Here is a 16,618-nt window from a genome sequence, read left to right as displayed (position 1 = left end):
GGGGCTGGAGAACTGGATCTAGGGGTCTGAGGTAGGAGGGGGAGGGGGTATGGACTCCTGGGTCTGAGGGAGGAGGGGCTGGGCCTGGACTCCTGGGTCTGAGGTAGGAAGGGGAGGGGGTGTGGACTCCTGGGTCTGAGGTAGGAGGGGGAGGGGGTGTGGACCCCTGGGTCTGAGGGAGGAGGGACTGGGGGCCTGGACTCCTGGGTCTGAGGGAGGAGGGACTGGGGGCCTGGACTCCTGGGTCTGAGGGAGGAGGGACTGGGGGCCTGGACTCCTGGGTCTGAGGGAGGAGGGACTGGGGGCCTGGACTCCTGGGTCTGAGAGGGAGGGAGTAGGGGGCAGGACTCTGGGTCGGAGGGAGGAGGGGATGGGGGGATTTGAGGGGGAGGGGCTGGATCACTTAGTGCTGGTCGAGGAAGGCTAGAAGTACCGATCCCAAAGTCCCTGGGACTTTTCCTTGGCCTCGTCCCAGCTGCCCCACCTTCATCCCAGCCCCATCTCCGGGCCTGGAAAGGACCCAGGTGCCTTGGGGCCCAGCCGGAAGGGGCTAAGGACAAAGGGTTGTTTAACTGGGCAGGGTGGTGGAGGGGAGAGAAGAGGGTGTCTCAGGCGGAAAGGTCACTCGTCGCCCCGGGCTTGTGCAGGGAAAGGCGGGGCTGCGCCAGGAGGAAGACATCCTTCATGAAAGTCAGGGACTTGTGGAGGCAAATCCACCACGGCTGGTCTTTCTGATTTAGGCATTTGGAGGTTTCAGGGCACGGGATACTGCCACCTAACGGTGGCGTTGGGAATTGCAGGCACCTGCTTGTCCAGGCTAGTTTCCTGTCTGCATATATTGAGTGCCGACTGAGTGCCATGTCCTGCTGTAAGTATTGAGGGTGTAATAAAAACAAAACAGACAAAATCCCTGCCCTCATGGAACTTCCATGCTAAATAAAGTTTTGTGGTTCCGTCAATCTCTTTCACTCTGTCTGAGTCTTTGCTTCTCTCTCTGTATCTCACTGGTCTATATCCTGGTCTTTGTCTTTCAAGTGCATGCGTTTTTCTTTTCTCCTTTTTGTTTCTCTCTGTTTCTGTTTACTTTACCCTTTACATATCTCTATTCACCACCAATTAAAAATGAGGTATATTAAGTTCAATTAGTTAACATTATTACATCATTAAAAATTTTATATATTATTTTAAGACATATATAAAGTTAAACTATAAATAGTATGTAACTAAATAATTACATCTCACAATTTGGGACTCCAAAGACCTTGGTTCAAATATTGCCATGGCCACTGACTATAGCACACATACACCCTGGGTTAGGGATGGACCTGTGTTCACGTCTAGCTCTGCAATCTTAGCTGTGTGTCCTGCAAAATGGGGATGATACCCATGTCACAGGGATGCTTTAGAATTAGATGAATATCCACAGTTCTCAAGACAGGACCTGGTATATGTTTTGTTGTTGTTGTTTTTAGAGGGAGGAGGGGCAGAGGGAGAGAGAGAATCTTAAGCAAATGCCATGCCTAGGGTGGAGGGGGCTTCATCTCAGGACCCCGATGAGATCATGACCTGAGCTGAAATCAAGATTTGGACGCTTAACTGACCAAGCCACCCAGGCCCCCCCCCCGGAGCTGGTATATGATAAGCACTTGGGGTACATTGTCTCTAAAACTGGCTACCAGTGTCTCCTGTCTGTGCTGATATGTGGCTTTGGTCTGTCTGGTTTGTGACATCTTTGTTGCAGAAATGATGCTGGGCCAGCTCGAAATCCAGTTGTTCAGAGAACTAGAAGCTTCCACTTTTGTTCTCTCAGAACTCTAAGATGACCACGCTGTGAGCAAGCCCATGGAGAGGCCTTGCAAAGGAGAGTCAAGTCCCAGCTGAAGGCCGTGGCATGAGTAACCCCTGGAGAGGTGAGAAGAAATGTCCGGTCAACCCTCAGAATCTCGGGAAATAATATACTTTTTGTTTTAAGACACTAGATTTTGGGACATCTGGGTGACTCAGTCAGTTAGGGGTCTGCCTTTGGCTCAGGTCGTGATCTCAGGGTCTTGGGTCCTGCATCAGACTCCCTACTCAGCAGGGAGTCAGCTTCTCCCTCTGCCCCTTCCTGCCTCATGCTCTCCCTTTCTCGCAAATGAATAAATTAAATCTTTTTTTAAAAGGACACTAGAGGTGCCTGGGTGGCTCAGTGGGTTAGGGCCTCTCTCTGCCTTCGGCTCAGGTCATGATCCCAGGGTCCTGGGATCGAGCCCTGCATCGGGCTCTCTGCTTGGCAGGGAGCCTGCTTCCCTTCCTCTCTCTCTGCCTGCCTCTCTGCCTGTTTGTGATCTCTGTCAAATAAATAAATAAAATCTTAAAAAAAAGACACTAGATTTTGTAGTGATTTGTTACACAATGATAATAAATATCATAGCTTTTTGTTCACTTTTGTGTTTGAAGTTTTCATAATAAAAATATATGTATACATATGAATATTATATAGTTGATCCTTGAGGAATGGGAGGTTAGAGGTACAGATCCCCCCACACAGTTGAAAAATCCACATACCACTTTTGACTCCCTTCAAACTTAACTACTAGTAGCCTGGAACTAATAGTTGACTGGAAGCCTTATTGATAACATAAACCATTGATTAATGCATGTTTTGTAGGTTATATGTATTATATACTGTATTCTTACAATAAAGTCAGTAGAGGAAAGAAAATCATAAGGAAGAGAAAATGCATCTATAGTACTGTATTTATCAAAAAAGGAATCTGTGATTAGTGAATCTGCACAAGCCAAACCCATATTGTTCAAGGATCAACTGTGTAAATATAATGGAAATTGTACTTTATAAATTGCAGATAGTATCATTTTGCCTTTTCTTTTTAACTTCTGGATCTTTCTTGACTCTTTCTTTTTTTTTTTTAAGATTTTATTTATCGGGTTGAGAGAGAGAGAACAAGCGGGGTGAGGGGCAGAGGGAGAAACAGGCTCTTCGTTGATCAGGGAGCCTGATGTGGGACTCCATCTAGCAACCCCAGGATAACAACCTGAGCTGAAGGCAGGCGCCTAACTGACTGAGCCACTGAGGTGCCCCTTTCTTGACTCTTTCAATCTCTATCTTTCATACTATCCTCTCTTTCTCCTCTATGTCTATTCCTATCTTGCCAAAACTTTTCCTGCGAATCTCCCCTCCATTTACTTTGCTCTACTACATTGGGCTTCCTGCTGATCCTCAAACCTGCCAAGCCCCTTCCTGCCTCAGGATCTTGGCGCTTGCTTGTCCCTCTGCCTGAGTACTTGGCCCTCCAATTTCCTCATAAATCATTCTCTCACCTCAATCAGTTCTTTGCTCAAATATAGTTTCTTTCATGGCCACCTCTTTAAAAATGGTCCCCTCCGTCTCCATAAAGAATCCTGTATTCTGTTTAATTGCTTTGTCCTCATGGAATTTAGGATTCTCTAAATAATCCTATTTTCTTTTTTTTTTTAAGATTTTATTTATTTATTTGACAGATAGAGAGATCACAAATAGGCAGAGAGGCAGGCAGAGAGAGGTGGGGGAGGCATGTTCCCTGCCAAGGAGCAGAGAGCCCGATGCGGGGCTCGATCCCAGGATCCTGGGATCATGACCTAAGCCGAAGGCAGAGGCTTTAGCCCACTGAGCCACCCAGGCACCCCAATAATCCTATTTTCTTATTTGTCTAATTGGGACAGGGATCTTGTTGTTCCCAGTGTTCAGAACAGCGCTGGCAGCAAGAGATGCCCAGTGGATATTTGTGAAGGAATGCTCTTATTCAATGGTACCAATTGGCCATCCTTTGACTCTACCTTCTTACCCTGTTCCACACTGTCCTGGAGATGGGAAGGATGTCATTTCTCCATTTCTCGGTCCTTTGTCCCTCCACCCAGATAGTTGAAGTTGCTGTCTGTGGTTCTGAGATCCAATGCAACAGATCTGTCCTTGGTGCTGATTAGGGCTCCCACTTCTATTAAGCTGGAGAGGTCAAACAAACCTTGGGCAAGGAGTGATGTGTGTGTGATCCATCCAGGCATCACGGAGAGAAGGCAGACATCTGAGTTCCAAAGGGAGGGAATACCTGGGTCACTGTGTGTTCAGTAGGTATCTGTCCTAACTATTTATGTGCTCATCTATTCATGTATACATACATTCATGTATATCCTTTTTATTTTGGAAAACATCAAAGATACAGAAAAGACGAGTATAATAAACTGCCATGTACCCACTTAACAACGACCAGCTCATGGCTGATAACATTTCACCTCCACCCACTTCCTCAGTTCCTCTATTATTTTAATGCAAATCCCAGACATGATATCATTTAATTATATGTCGTAGTTTGAATTTTGTTTCTTTTCATTGAGGTATGGCTTACACATTGTAAAGCTTGCAAATCTTAAGTGTACAGATTGACGCTGTTCTACCTGCGTATGGACACGTGTGACCAGCACCAGATCAAGCCATAGGGCATCCCTATTGTCACAGCAAGGTCTCTTGTACTCCCAACTGACACACCAGGAATGGTCACTATTCTGACCTCTATCACCAAAGATTAAAAAGCCACAATATGGAAGTCCAAAGACCTGGACTCTGGCCTTAACTTTGCTGTTAGCGGTTTTTTTTTTTTTTTTTTTTTTGGTATGAAATGGACCATATGTGCAGAAGTACCTAACATTCAGAGGTATATTTTGGACAAATAATTGTATTGTGAATGCCCAAGAAATCAACCTGGACACCCAGAGAGAATACTGCTACTCCTCAGAATCTTCCTGGATGCCCCTTTATGACAATGTTCCCTTCCCAATTTCCAGAGGAAACCACTATCCCCACTTACAAGGAACTTGACTCCTCCTACCCCACAGCCCTCACACACGGTGCTTTCTTTGTTCTTCTTCTCTCCCCAACCCTTCAACCCTATGTGGCCCCTGGCCCTTTGACCATGAATAAGAGACCACCTCTTCTCTCTTCTCCCTGTCTCCAGTCTCACTCTTCCTGGTCTGTCCCCTGCATGGTCACAGGAATAGCTTCCCATCACTGGGCTTCCATCCTGTCTTTCCCCTGCTCTAAGCCCTTCCACTGATCCCCACTGGTTGTAGGGAAAAGTTCAGGGGACTTTATCTTCACCTGACATTCCAGGTCCTTCAGGGACCCTGCCACCCCTTTCACCTCATCCTCGTTCCTCACACTGTATACACAAACCAAGTCTTTGTGAGTGCTGTCCCTTCCTCCTTGAATGCTTTTCCCCCTGCTGCTTTGTCAGTTACTGTTAGTTACTGAGATATCTGCTCAGAGATTAATTCCTGTCCATAGCCTTCCCTGGTCTTCCCCTTTGGAGTTCCCTTAGACCCTCACACCTCCTGCTTTACCACTCATGAGCCTCTGGGTTTTTCATTATCTTCTTCCACACCAGGGAGGCAGGGTTGAACCTGACTCATTACTGGGTCCCTGGTATGATCCAGCTCAGAATAGATTATGAATGTTTGCTGACTGTCCCTCCCTGCAGGTATCTCTGTATCTTACTTGCTCCTGCCTTTGTCCCACTATCTTCTCACAATGTAACACACATTTCCTGAGGCCTTGGCATGGGCTTGTCCCTCTGCCTGGATGTTGTCCCCCACTTTGTCCACATGATGACCTTCTACTCATCCTTCAGGACCCAGCACAGGTTCGATCCTCTGTGAAGACACCCTGATGTTTCATTGCCTCAACCCTCAATCAGAAGTTCCTTCTTTACCTGTTAGCCCTTCCAGCCCAAGATCCCTGATCTATCTGGGGACTTATGGCCATCTGGCTGGTAGCCTGCATCCCCCACCAGACCAAGAAGTCCTCAAGGGTAGGAGTCACCAGGATTGCCCAGCACAGAAGAATGAATCACAAATGTTTGTGGATTCTTTCCTGAGATTACTTCTACTTCTGTGTTCTCTGTCTTTGAACTTGCTAGTCCCTCTCCCTGGAATGCTCTTCCCTTCTCTGTCCCTATGGCTTGCTTCAAGACCTGCCATCAGGTTCTTCTCTCTCTGGCACCAGCTTCATTACATCCCTCTCCAACTCTGTCTCCTTTTGTACATGCGGATCCCTCCGCCACAGGCTTGTGGCTGTCTGGGAGTGGACCTACCTCCCTTGCCTCAGATTCGGAGCTCCTCCAGGCCTGGGAGTCATCTCTATGGCCCCTGTAGAGAGGGCCATGATGAATGATGTGTTTCAGTCTAGGTTTCGTGAATTGATGCTGTTCCTTTACTACCTTTCAGCTTCAGTTCCAAGACCCGTGTCTGAAGTGGTCATCTCTGTGTAAGTGGACACTTGGAGGATTAAGGGCTCTCTTTTCTTCTCCCACCTTATATAAACTCCCTCCCGAGGACTGCAGAATGTCTTCCCCTCCCCTGAGTGTTGCACACAGTGTTGCTTTTGACCAGGGACCTCTTTGTACAGTGAATGAAGTGTGGCAATGGGCTCATGCCCATGGATATCACTGGTCTCACCTCATATCCCATCACCTAAAAGAAGCTGGACTGAGAAAACAGTGGGGTGACTGAGTTATTGTTGCCCACTGGGAGTCAACACCCTGAAAGGATGAGGCTCCGTCTTATAGGATACAGGATAAACTTTGAGGTGATGAGCATTTTACAGGGCTGTCTCCCCACAGCCGGAACACATGGGTCTGGGTATCAAAGGGTGGCGGGGGAGGGTTTCCTCTCACTGTTACACCTACTGCCCACTTGCAGAATTTTTATTTCCTGTTCCCATGACCTTGAGCTCTGCTTGTTTGGAGGTCTTTGTTCCCAAGGAAAGAATATTTCCACTAGAGGACACAGCAGTGGTTCCTCTAAATTGAAGGAGAGACTGCCACCTGCGCATTTTGGACTCCTCATGCCACAGAACCAGTAGGCAAGTCTGGAACCCAAAGCATTCTCAGGGACACTTCTTCGAGATTCCATGTCCAATAGTGGGGGGCGGGGAGGAAAGAAAAGAAAAACAGGATCACTAAGGATTTAGAACTTTCAGGAATGTGTGTTTGGGTCACCGGCCTAGTTTAAGGACACTCTCCAGCTGAGGGCAAAGGAAACTTGGAATGAGTAACAAAAAAAGGAAATCCTACATATCAACTATGGCCTTGTGACCAGTTACAAAAATGTGAACTATGGATACGCATGTTTTCTTCTTCATTTGTTGTTCCCTCCATCCCTCCCTCTCTTCCTTTCTTATCTTTCCATCTATCTATCATCTATCTACTAACTTCTTTGAATCTTGTCTCTTCTTTCCCTTTATTATTTCATATAAAGATTCACAGTGGGGTGGTCTTGACGTTCATAAAAGAAAATTTTGTCAATAGCGTCCATGCTATGTCTCCACTGCCTTTTCCTTCTCATCAATACCAGCTATTTCTGGGGGCGCCTGGGTGGCTCAGTGGGTTGGGCCTCTGCCTTCGGCTCGGGTCATGATCTCAGGGTCCTGGGATCGAGCCCCGCATCGGGCTCTCTGCTCAGTGGGGAGCCAGCTTCCCCCACCCACCCACCCCCTCCGCCTGCTGCTCTGCCTACTTGTGATCTCTGTCAAATAAATAAATAAAATCTTAAAAAAAAAAGACCAGCTATTTCTGCACTGCAATTAGGAAATAACAATAATTAGTTGTTGGGTGAGTAGTTAAAAAGGGTTAGATGACCACAGATCAAGAACACAGATGTACATGAAGGGATAGGCTGAATGAAGGATGCGCAAATTTAAGTCCATTCAGTCAGAACGCAGATACTAACAATTCTAAACATCATTTGGGTAAGTCACAATCAATCAACACATTTCCCAGACTTATTTACTCAGGCGCTTCTTTTCATTTAACACGTTACCATGTCACGAGATGGTTAACTGAAGTCTTCTTTATCCCTTTGTTCATCAAATAAGTAACTTCCAGAAGGGGGTACATTTTATTCTTCACCACCCCTCATTTGCCATTTCTGCACCAAGAAAGCATTTAAAACTTTTTTCAACCTTTTATGGAAAATGATATACATAGAGAAAGGACACAAATCATCAGCAAAGAGCAGGGTGAATTCTTGGATCAAGAAACATAGGACCAGGGGCCCCTGGGTGGCTCAGTCATTAAGTGTCTGCCTTTGGCTCGAGTCATGATCCCGGGGTCTTGGGATGGAGCCCCGCGTTGGGCTCCCTGCTCGGCAGGAAGCCTGCTTTTCCCTCTCCCACTCTTCCTGCTTGTGTTCCCTCTCTCACTATGTCCTTCTCTGTCAAATAAATAAATAAAATCTTTAAAAAAAAAAAAAAAAGAAACTCGGGAGCAGATCCCAGAAATCCCCTTGTCCCCTCTTTCAGTCACTGAGTATCCTGACTTCTTTTTTTAAAAATTTTTATTGATTGGTTGATTTTAGAGAGAGAGCAAGCAAGCACACCCACAAATGGGGAGAGGGACAGGGAGAGACTCTCATGCAGACTCTCCACCGAGCACGGAGCCCGATGCGGGGCTCCATCCCAGGACCCTGGGATCATGACCTGGGTTGAAGACAGTCTCCCTAACTGACTGAGCCACCCAGCTTCCCAGACACAGGGATCTTTTTAAAACATACACAAGACGACACACCGTATGATACTCCATTTATATGACGTCCAATATTGGGCAGAATTGATGTGTGATAGAAGTCAGAATAATGGCTCCCTCCTGGTAGAAGTGCCTGTGAAGGGCTACAGGGAAGGCTTTGTGGACAGGAACAGGAAATGTTCTGTATCTTGATCTAGTGGAAGTTACACTGGTGTTTACATGGGAAAAATGGCACATTGCGCATTTTACTATGTTTTACATTTCAGTGAAAAAGTTATATATTATATGTAATTATATACATATAATTATATCTGTATAATAACATTATGTGCACACTATGTAAGACATAATAATATAGTCTACATATACTATTAGATGACCTGTATTTATGTGAAATGTGGCATCTCCCTGCTATAAATTCTCCAATAGATTCTGTATCAGAATGGAATCAACCAGAAAAGCAGAGCTAGACGGAGATATAAAGATAAAGGATTTATGGCAAGGCTTATGTGATTGTGTGGGCTGGCCAGGCCAGTCCAGAATCCACAGGGCAGGCTGGCAGGAGAGGTGGGCTGGAGCTCTCGGGCACCGGCGGAAGATGCTGTCCACGGGTGGATTTCTCTTTCAGGCAAATCTTAGCTCTGCTTTTAAGGCATTTTTTGGCTGGCTGACCCAGGTCCACCCAGGTGATCTTGGATAATCTCCCTTGTTCATAGTCACCTGAGCAGGGACTATAATATCCACATCTACAAAATACCTTCGTACTTACACTGAGATTAGCATTTGAGTGACTAAGAGATGGAGCCTAGCCAAGCGGACACATCAGACTGACTTCAAATCACATTTGTAATAAAACCCAAAGTCTGCCTTCCACACTAGAAAGGTCAGTTTCTTGGGGCACCCAGGTGGGTCAGTAGGTTAAGTATCTGCCTTTGGTTCAGGTCATGATCCCGGGGTCCTGGGATCAAGTCCCATGTCAGGATCCTGCTGAGCCTGCTTCTCCCTCTCCCTCTGTAGTTCCCCCAGCTTATGCTCTCTCTCTCCCTGCCTCGGTCAAATAAATAAATAAATAAATAAAATCTCAAAAAAAAAAAAAGGTCAGTTTCTTGAAGGTGGGGACTTTTGCCTGTTTCCTTCACTGTTGTATGCCTGGAAACTAGGACAGTGCCTGGCAAGCGGTAGGTGCTCAGTAAATGCGATGAATGAATGGATATTGACATTCAGCTTCTCCTTCTATGTTAGGATGTGTAGACATCTAGAGCACGTCTCCCCTTGACCTCACAGGAAGGTAGGAGCATCTCTGAGACGACTTCCTTTTCATTAAGGAAGTTAGACGATGTGGGGATTGCTTTTGCCACTTACTCTGAAAATCACTGCCTCTGACTGGGTCTTGGGCAATTTGGCTGCCAAACGGGGATGAAAGTCCCTTTCTTGAGTGCCTCTCTGGGTCATTGGGAGGGTCAAGTGGGGGACAGGATGTGGAAGGACCTTGTAAAGCACGGGGACAAGAGGACACACTGTGGGATCCCATGTTTATGTATACACATCTGCCTGCCCTGTGTTCCTTCCTCCCTCCGGATCTGTGTCCAGGCTGTCTCCTCCTCCTGGAATGCCCTTCCTCTGCCTTCTCTTTGCCAAGACCTCTTTATCCTTTAAGAGCTGGCTTAGGAATCACTTCTTCTGGGACATCTCCTCCAGTCTCCACAGATTGGAGAATTTATCCTGGTTCAGCTTCGGCTCAAGTGCCTTTCTGTCAAATTCATCAACAGCTGTGTGTTTGGGCGGTAGCATTGTTTAGCGGCTAATGGGGCTGGGAGTCACACTCCCGGCTGCCCATTCACTAGATAAACGGGTGCAAGTACCTGCCTTCACCTCTCATTTGCTCATGGACTTTGTGATAATAGCCCAGCCCATGCTCTTGTGTCCGAGGTAGTCCACAGTCATGTCATTAAATTCTGAACACAACTCCTGCAAGGTAGGGCTTGTCATTAGTGTAGGTTTTATTATCGCCTCTGCCTTATAGGTGAGGAAACAGGTGCAGAGAAGTTGAGTAACTCACCCCAGGCTAGACGGTAGAGCTGGGATTTGAACCCATGCAGACTGGCTCCAGAGTCTGAGCTCCTAGCTCCGAGGATATGCTGCCTCTCGAAACTCTCTCGTGATGATACGCATAAAGACATCACTGTAGCTCCACGCTGGCTCCAGGGGGAGGAAACTGGGTCGTTGGGTGCCAGGGTGTCACTAGTGTTCGGTAAGAGCCATTGTCAGGGTGGCCCTTCGTGTGGGCCAGGATGTGGCTGTTCCTCCCCACCCTGGGATGATGGGGACCTTTCCCAATTTCTCCCAGGCCTGCTAATCAGGTTTGGGCAGGGCAGGGGTAGGGAAGAGGGGGCGTGGTGGTGGCCGAGAGAGACAGGAGTGCAACTCTTGTGTGACACCATTTCCCAGTGAGCCACATTACAGAGGCTGAAGTTTATAGAAGCAGGTGCATGCCCACCCCCAGCAAACTGTTCAGGAAGAGGCTGGAGGAGCTGTCTAAGGGAGGGGAGTGAGGGGTCCTCCCACAGTGCCCAGCAGCAGGGAGACCACGAGGAGTGGCGCCATGACGAGGGCTGCCTGGGAAGGGGCAGTGGCCGCGGCAGTGGTGAAGGACTGGGTCACAGAGTCCCTGTTGCAGAGGTGTCCCTCACAGCAAGAGCCCTGCAGGTCGATGTTGGTCCAGGGGCTGGAGGTGCCCTTGATGGTGCAGGAGGGCCGGTGGCAGGTTCTGATGTACACAGGGACTGAGAAATTGCCTAGATGGGGGATGGTGAGGAGGAGGTCAGAACTGAGGGAGGCAGCAGTACCTGAACCTCCACCTCAGAGGCGGGGGCCATGACTGGGTCCTCAGACTTGCCTCTCCTCAGACTAGACCCTGCCTCCTCCCTCAGAACAGGGCAGAGCTTCCTCCTTCAGAGGAGGCCATCCCTTTATCCTTCCAGACCAGGGCTCTGCCTCCTGTCTCAGACGTGAGCCATGCCTCCTTCCTCTGACCAGGGCCATGCTTCTCCCTCAAAGGAGAGCCATGTCTCCTCCCTCCAGCCACGCTTCCTCCTTCAGACCACAGCAATGGCTCCCTGTCAGGCCTGTCCCGCGCCTCTACCCTCAGGCCTGCCCTTCACACCCTTTGCCCAGGCTCTGCCCTGCTCCCAGCCTCTCACCAACAGTCATTTTGCCATTGCCCTGGAAGCAGACGCTTTGGTCCTGGTGACAGTGGACCCGTCGAGACTTCTCCGGGGTGCAGTCCTCCGGGTGGATCCCCAAGCAGGCATAGCACTGCAAGCCGCTGAGAGTTGGCGGGTTGGGCGCTGGCAAAAGAGCGTAGACGCACACTCAGGTAATGGTTGCGAGGTAGGTCGGTCCTGGGGGCTGCGCACTGCGTCGCGTGCCGGCCTGGCCTGATTTAGGTGAAGGCTGCAAGCCCAGCGCGAGGGAGGAGGTGCCCGGTGGAGGCCACGCCCCTGCCCTGCCCTGGCCGGCGTGGAGGGGGCGCCCTCTCAACCCACCCCGGGCCTTGCCCTCTGGCTCACCGGGGCTCAGATTGGGGATGGAGTCGTGGGTCATGAGGTCGGTGTTGCACAAGTCGGTGACGCAGCCGCGCACCACCGAGTAGTCTGGCGGCAGCGCGTGGTCGTCGGACAGCATTCGGCCGGTAGGCGGGCCTGTCCAGCAGCCCTTCTGCACCATGGTCACCGAGGCGCGGTACCCTGGGGGCAGGAGGGGACCTGGGCCTGGTGCGCGGCCCCGTCCCAGCCTTCCTCCCCCGCTCCTAACTTGCAGGCTCCGCCCCTCTAGGTTTCAATCTCTCCCTCCTCCTCAGCTCTTCTCTGGCGCTCACCTCCCCTCTCCCTGCTGCCCTTCCCTTTCCTCTCTCGGCCTGTAAACTCCATTTCCCCTCCTCTCCCTACGCCGTTTCCCCTCACCAACCCCTTCCCAGTCCCCCACCCCCACGTTCTCCCCTCCAGTCTCCTCCTCAAGGCTCCCACTGTCTCCTTCTGCCCCATCTGACACCCCTCATCCTTCCGGGTCTTTCTCTCTCCCCTCCTTCCTCCTCCCTCCCTCGACCTCCACTCTCGGTCCTCAGCTCTGCCCTCTCTAATCTCTAATCTCCCCAAACCCTTGGCTCTTCCCCCTCCTTCCTCCCCCTCCTTAATCTCTCATCCCTGTCTCTGCCTCCACCCCTTGGCCTTTTTGTGCCACTTCTTGTCCCTCACCAGTGTCCAGAGACAAGACAGCCTCAGAGCATCCATGGGGACAGGAGACATTGTGGAATTTCATGCCGTTGAGGTCAAAGGGCCCAAAGTAGATGTGTTGAAAGTTGTAGCATTGTCGGGCCTGGGATGCTGCGGAGAGAAGCAGGGTGCGTGGGGTGAATGGAGCTCTGTTGGGTGTGGGGGGGGGTGGGAGAGGAGCCTGTTCCAGGAACTCCCCCAGAGCTCCCTCTAACAAATGGCCATCCCACCAGCTGTGTTCTGAGAGGAGCCAGGCCTTGCTGCCTGGAGAACTAGGCACACTAAGATTCAGGCCTTCACGTCAGTCAGGCTAGGTGGGCAGCCCATATGACTGTACCTCACAACCACTGCTGTGGTTGGTCATGGCAGTGTCTACCTCCTGGCAGAGTAATGGCCTCTGTGCACCTGCCAGTCCTGTTTCCCTCCCCCAGCTGTTCAGGATCTCCACCCTCTTCCAGGAAGCACACTAAGATTAAATAAAGGAGGAAGTGATTCACTCCTGCTCTGCCTGTCCCTCTCCCAACTAAACTCAGGATGTCCAGCAGCACTAAAAGGCCGTGGGTAGAAATCAGACTCCAGCACAGGCAATGGGATGTGCAGTCTCGCACCGTGCATACGGAGCCAGCCCCAGCAACACTCACACGAAATACTTAAAACACTGACATAAGCCCCGATAACAAGATAGACACAGGTTCATGCCAGTCTCACACCCATGCACAAAATATCCCGAGCATGCATGTGGAGTTCTGTATTCACACATAAAATAAGTACCACCCAGACCCGCCCATGGAACCCCCCCCCCCACAAGACACATGCAAGATCACACCAAACGGAAGAGAAGGATGTGGATACAGAAACGAAAACAGCAGGCAGAGATCCAGGGACACAAGAAGTCATACCCAGAGAGAGACAAATATGGCCTCAAGAATCAAAAACATAGGGCGCCTGGGTGGCTCCGTTGGTTGAAGCCTCTGCCTTCAGTTCGGGTCATGATCCCAGAGTCCTGGAATCGAGTCCCGCCTCGGGCTCTCTGCTCTCCTTGGGGAGGCTGCTTCTCCCTCTGACCTTTTCCTCTCTCACGCTCTCTCTCACTATCTGTCTCAAGTGAATAAATAAAATCTTAAAAGAAAAAAGAATCATAGACACACAAACAAAATCAGAGACCACAATCCTGTGAAGTTAGAGATACTAAAACGAGACACACAAAAACATACAATTTTAAACCACAGACAGATCCAAGACGCAGAAAGACAGACACGCTGCAGTAGCCAGACGCATGCGCACAGACACAAACGCCGGCCTGCCCGTCACAGGGTTCGACAAACACAGGGACACAGACATGCAAAATTAAATGCACGTCTCTTTTAAAAAGAAAATAAAACTCAAACAAAAACAGACCCAGAAGCATTTGTTCAAACACCTGTTCACACATGAAATCTGGTGCAGAGAAACACAGGGACACACACAGAAATCAGACTTTCTTCCGTGGATGGGCACACACACAGTGGGTCGGCCGCAGGCTTAGTTTCCTCTCTGGAGACACTTCGGTCCTGACATGAGTATGTCTCTGTCTTTTCCCAAACTGAAGGAAGGCGTTGCCTGAGGGTGAGGGCCAAAGTTCCCTGCCAGTTCTGGAAAGAGCCCCCAGGGTGCCCCAGAAGTACCCTCAAACAGAGGCATGTGGAGGATGCGAGGCTGCCGAGGGGGCAAGAGATGACTGATGGAGAACAGAAAAGAAGATACATGAGAAGGACATAGTATCCAAGCAGCTCCTCCACCAAGATCCGAGGTCCAGGCCCCCAGACCCTCCTCCCTCAGACCCAGGGGTCCAGGCCCCCAGCCTCTCCTCTCTCAGACCGAGGAGTGCAGGCCCCAGTCCTTCCTCCCTCAGACCCAGGTGTCTGACTCCTTCCCCACTTCTTAACACTGTCTCCAAAAGTCTGGGTACCTGTCAGGCAGAACACAGCCCCGAAGAGGCAGAGCAGGATGGTTCTGGGGACTCCCATTGCCGGCTTGCGGAACTGCGCGAGACACTGAGGACAGCTCCTCCTGCTCGGATTTCTCTCTGGCTGGTTCTCCTTGCTGAGCCCCAGGCATCCCGGCTCTCCAGCCTGCTCAGGATTCCTCCGCCCCCGCCCTTCCCGGGCTCCTCCTAGGTCATCATGATGGGGCCATGATGAAGTCCTCGGTGCTGGGAGTGGGATTGGGGTCTGGATTTCTGGGGCTGAGGGATGAGGGAGCTAGAGTGCTATAACCCTTAATTTGGGGGGATTTGTTATTTGCAGGCTTTCTTGATTTCTCTTCTCTATGTCTACTGGAACACACATTCTGCATAAACACTCACACACACACACACCCTCCAGTGCTGGGGCCATGTTTCCAGACCCAGAGACACAAACATCACCTCCTCCTACAAGCCTCTTCTGATCCCCATCTCCCCCTCTCATCCACCCACTCTTAGCCTCAGGCACCTCCCTGTCTCCCAGCCATGGTCACCCTGGGTTGGACTGTCTGTCTCCTCCATCGGGCTGAGAACTCCTCAGAGGACTCAGGGATGTTTGCAATGTATGAACGAATGAACCAATTAATGTACAGAGAACCAGAGACAGACAGATGGAGAGGCAGTTAGACAGATCCAGAGAGACAGTCACACTCAGTGTGGACAGATAGAAATGTAGATGCCCAGACAAACCCAGACATGAGGGGGGGCACCCTGATGAACAGAACATGCCCTTAATGAATGTTTATTAGATTAGTAAATGAATGAATAAGAAAACACCGGAGGAGATAGAGAACTAGGCAGACAAGCAGAGAGACCAGGTATCCCCTGAGGACACAGATCCTTGTGGACAGCAGACACGGGACAGTGGGGACATGCAGACGATGGCCCTGCAGGCAGCTGAAGCTGGGGCAGAGACCCCATCAGTATCTCCTGACCTGCCTCACTTAGGTCCCTTGCTGGAGCTGCTTGCTGGGACCTGCTGGGATCATACCCCTCCCTATGCTGCACAGGGTGGGCACCAGGTCTATGCAGAGACCTCAAGTCAGAGACCCTCGGGTGGATGGGACAGAGTTGACATAACAGCAGGGATCAGGATGGCCTCTGAGCATGACTAAATTTTACACAGCTTTCTTCCTGACTACAGGCCCCCAACCTCCCTTTGAAGGGGCGGCGGGTGGTGGGAGGTTGGGGGAACAAGGTGGTGGGTATTAGAGAGGGCACAGATTGCATGGAGCACTGGGTGTGGTGCAAAAACAATGAATGCTGTTATGCTGAAAAGAAAAAAAAAAGTTGGCATTGCATATTCTTTCTCTGTCTCTTTGAAATGTAGATAAATCTTCTCCCAGCGTCTTGGCAGTTTTGCAACCCTGGAATGTCTTTCTCAGGGACCTGGGAGCCATCCCTTTAAAAAGTCCTCGCTGGGCACCTGCGTGGCTCAGTGGGTTAAAGCCTTTGGCTCAGGTCATGATCCCAGGGTCCTTGGATGGAGCCCTGCATCAGGTTCTCTGCTCAGCGGGGAGCCTGCTTCCTTCTCTCTCTGCCTGCCTCTCTGCCTACTTGTGATCCCTGTCTGTCAAATAAATAAATAAAATCTTTAAAGAAAAAAAAAAAAGTCCTCGCTGAGGAAGATAGCAGCGCCCATCCCTCCCCCACTCCCCATCTGCCCCCCCCATGTCCCAGGCTCTGTGGCAGGGTAGGAGCTGAACTTGAATAAGGGACAGTTAACAAATGGCCTTATCACGGAGAACAACACTTGCAAACTCAGAAATAAGTCAGTGCTGGATGCATCCCAT

At 49.9% G+C, this 16,618-nt stretch overlaps 1 protein-coding gene across 2 annotated transcripts; it reads right to left on the bottom strand.

Moving 5' to 3' along the window:
- Window positions 1-10,534: 10,534 nt before the first annotated feature.
- On the bottom strand, window positions 10,535-14,924 carry LYPD5 (LY6/PLAUR domain containing 5). Of its 2 annotated transcripts, XM_004767682.3 has the most exons (6): window positions 14,772-14,924; window positions 12,806-12,934; window positions 12,122-12,298; window positions 11,753-11,899; window positions 11,243-11,347; window positions 10,535-10,793 (listed from the first exon to the last, which is right to left on the bottom strand). In XM_004767682.3, the coding sequence occupies exons 1-6, from the start codon at window positions 14,827-14,829 to the stop codon at window positions 10,732-10,734; spliced, it is 678 nt and encodes a 225-aa protein (XP_004767739.1). In that variant the 5' UTR covers window positions 14,830-14,924; the 3' UTR covers window positions 10,535-10,731. The 2 variants fall into 2 exon arrangements, with proteins under 2 accessions (XP_004767739.1, XP_004767738.1); XM_004767681.3 differs by having other exon boundaries at window positions 10,535-11,347.
- Between the last annotated feature and the right edge of the window lie 1,694 nt (window positions 14,925-16,618).

The sequence above is a fragment of the Mustela putorius genome, unplaced genomic scaffold, assembly GCF_011764305.1.
Source record: "Mustela putorius furo isolate JIRA1106 unplaced genomic scaffold, ASM1176430v1.1 tig00000196_pilon_pilon_pilon, whole genome shotgun sequence".
In the NCBI taxonomy this organism is placed as follows: domain Eukaryota; kingdom Metazoa; phylum Chordata; class Mammalia; order Carnivora; family Mustelidae; genus Mustela; species Mustela putorius.
Note: the sequence above shows the minus strand (reverse complement) of the source record. Positions and strands in the feature narration are given on the sequence as shown.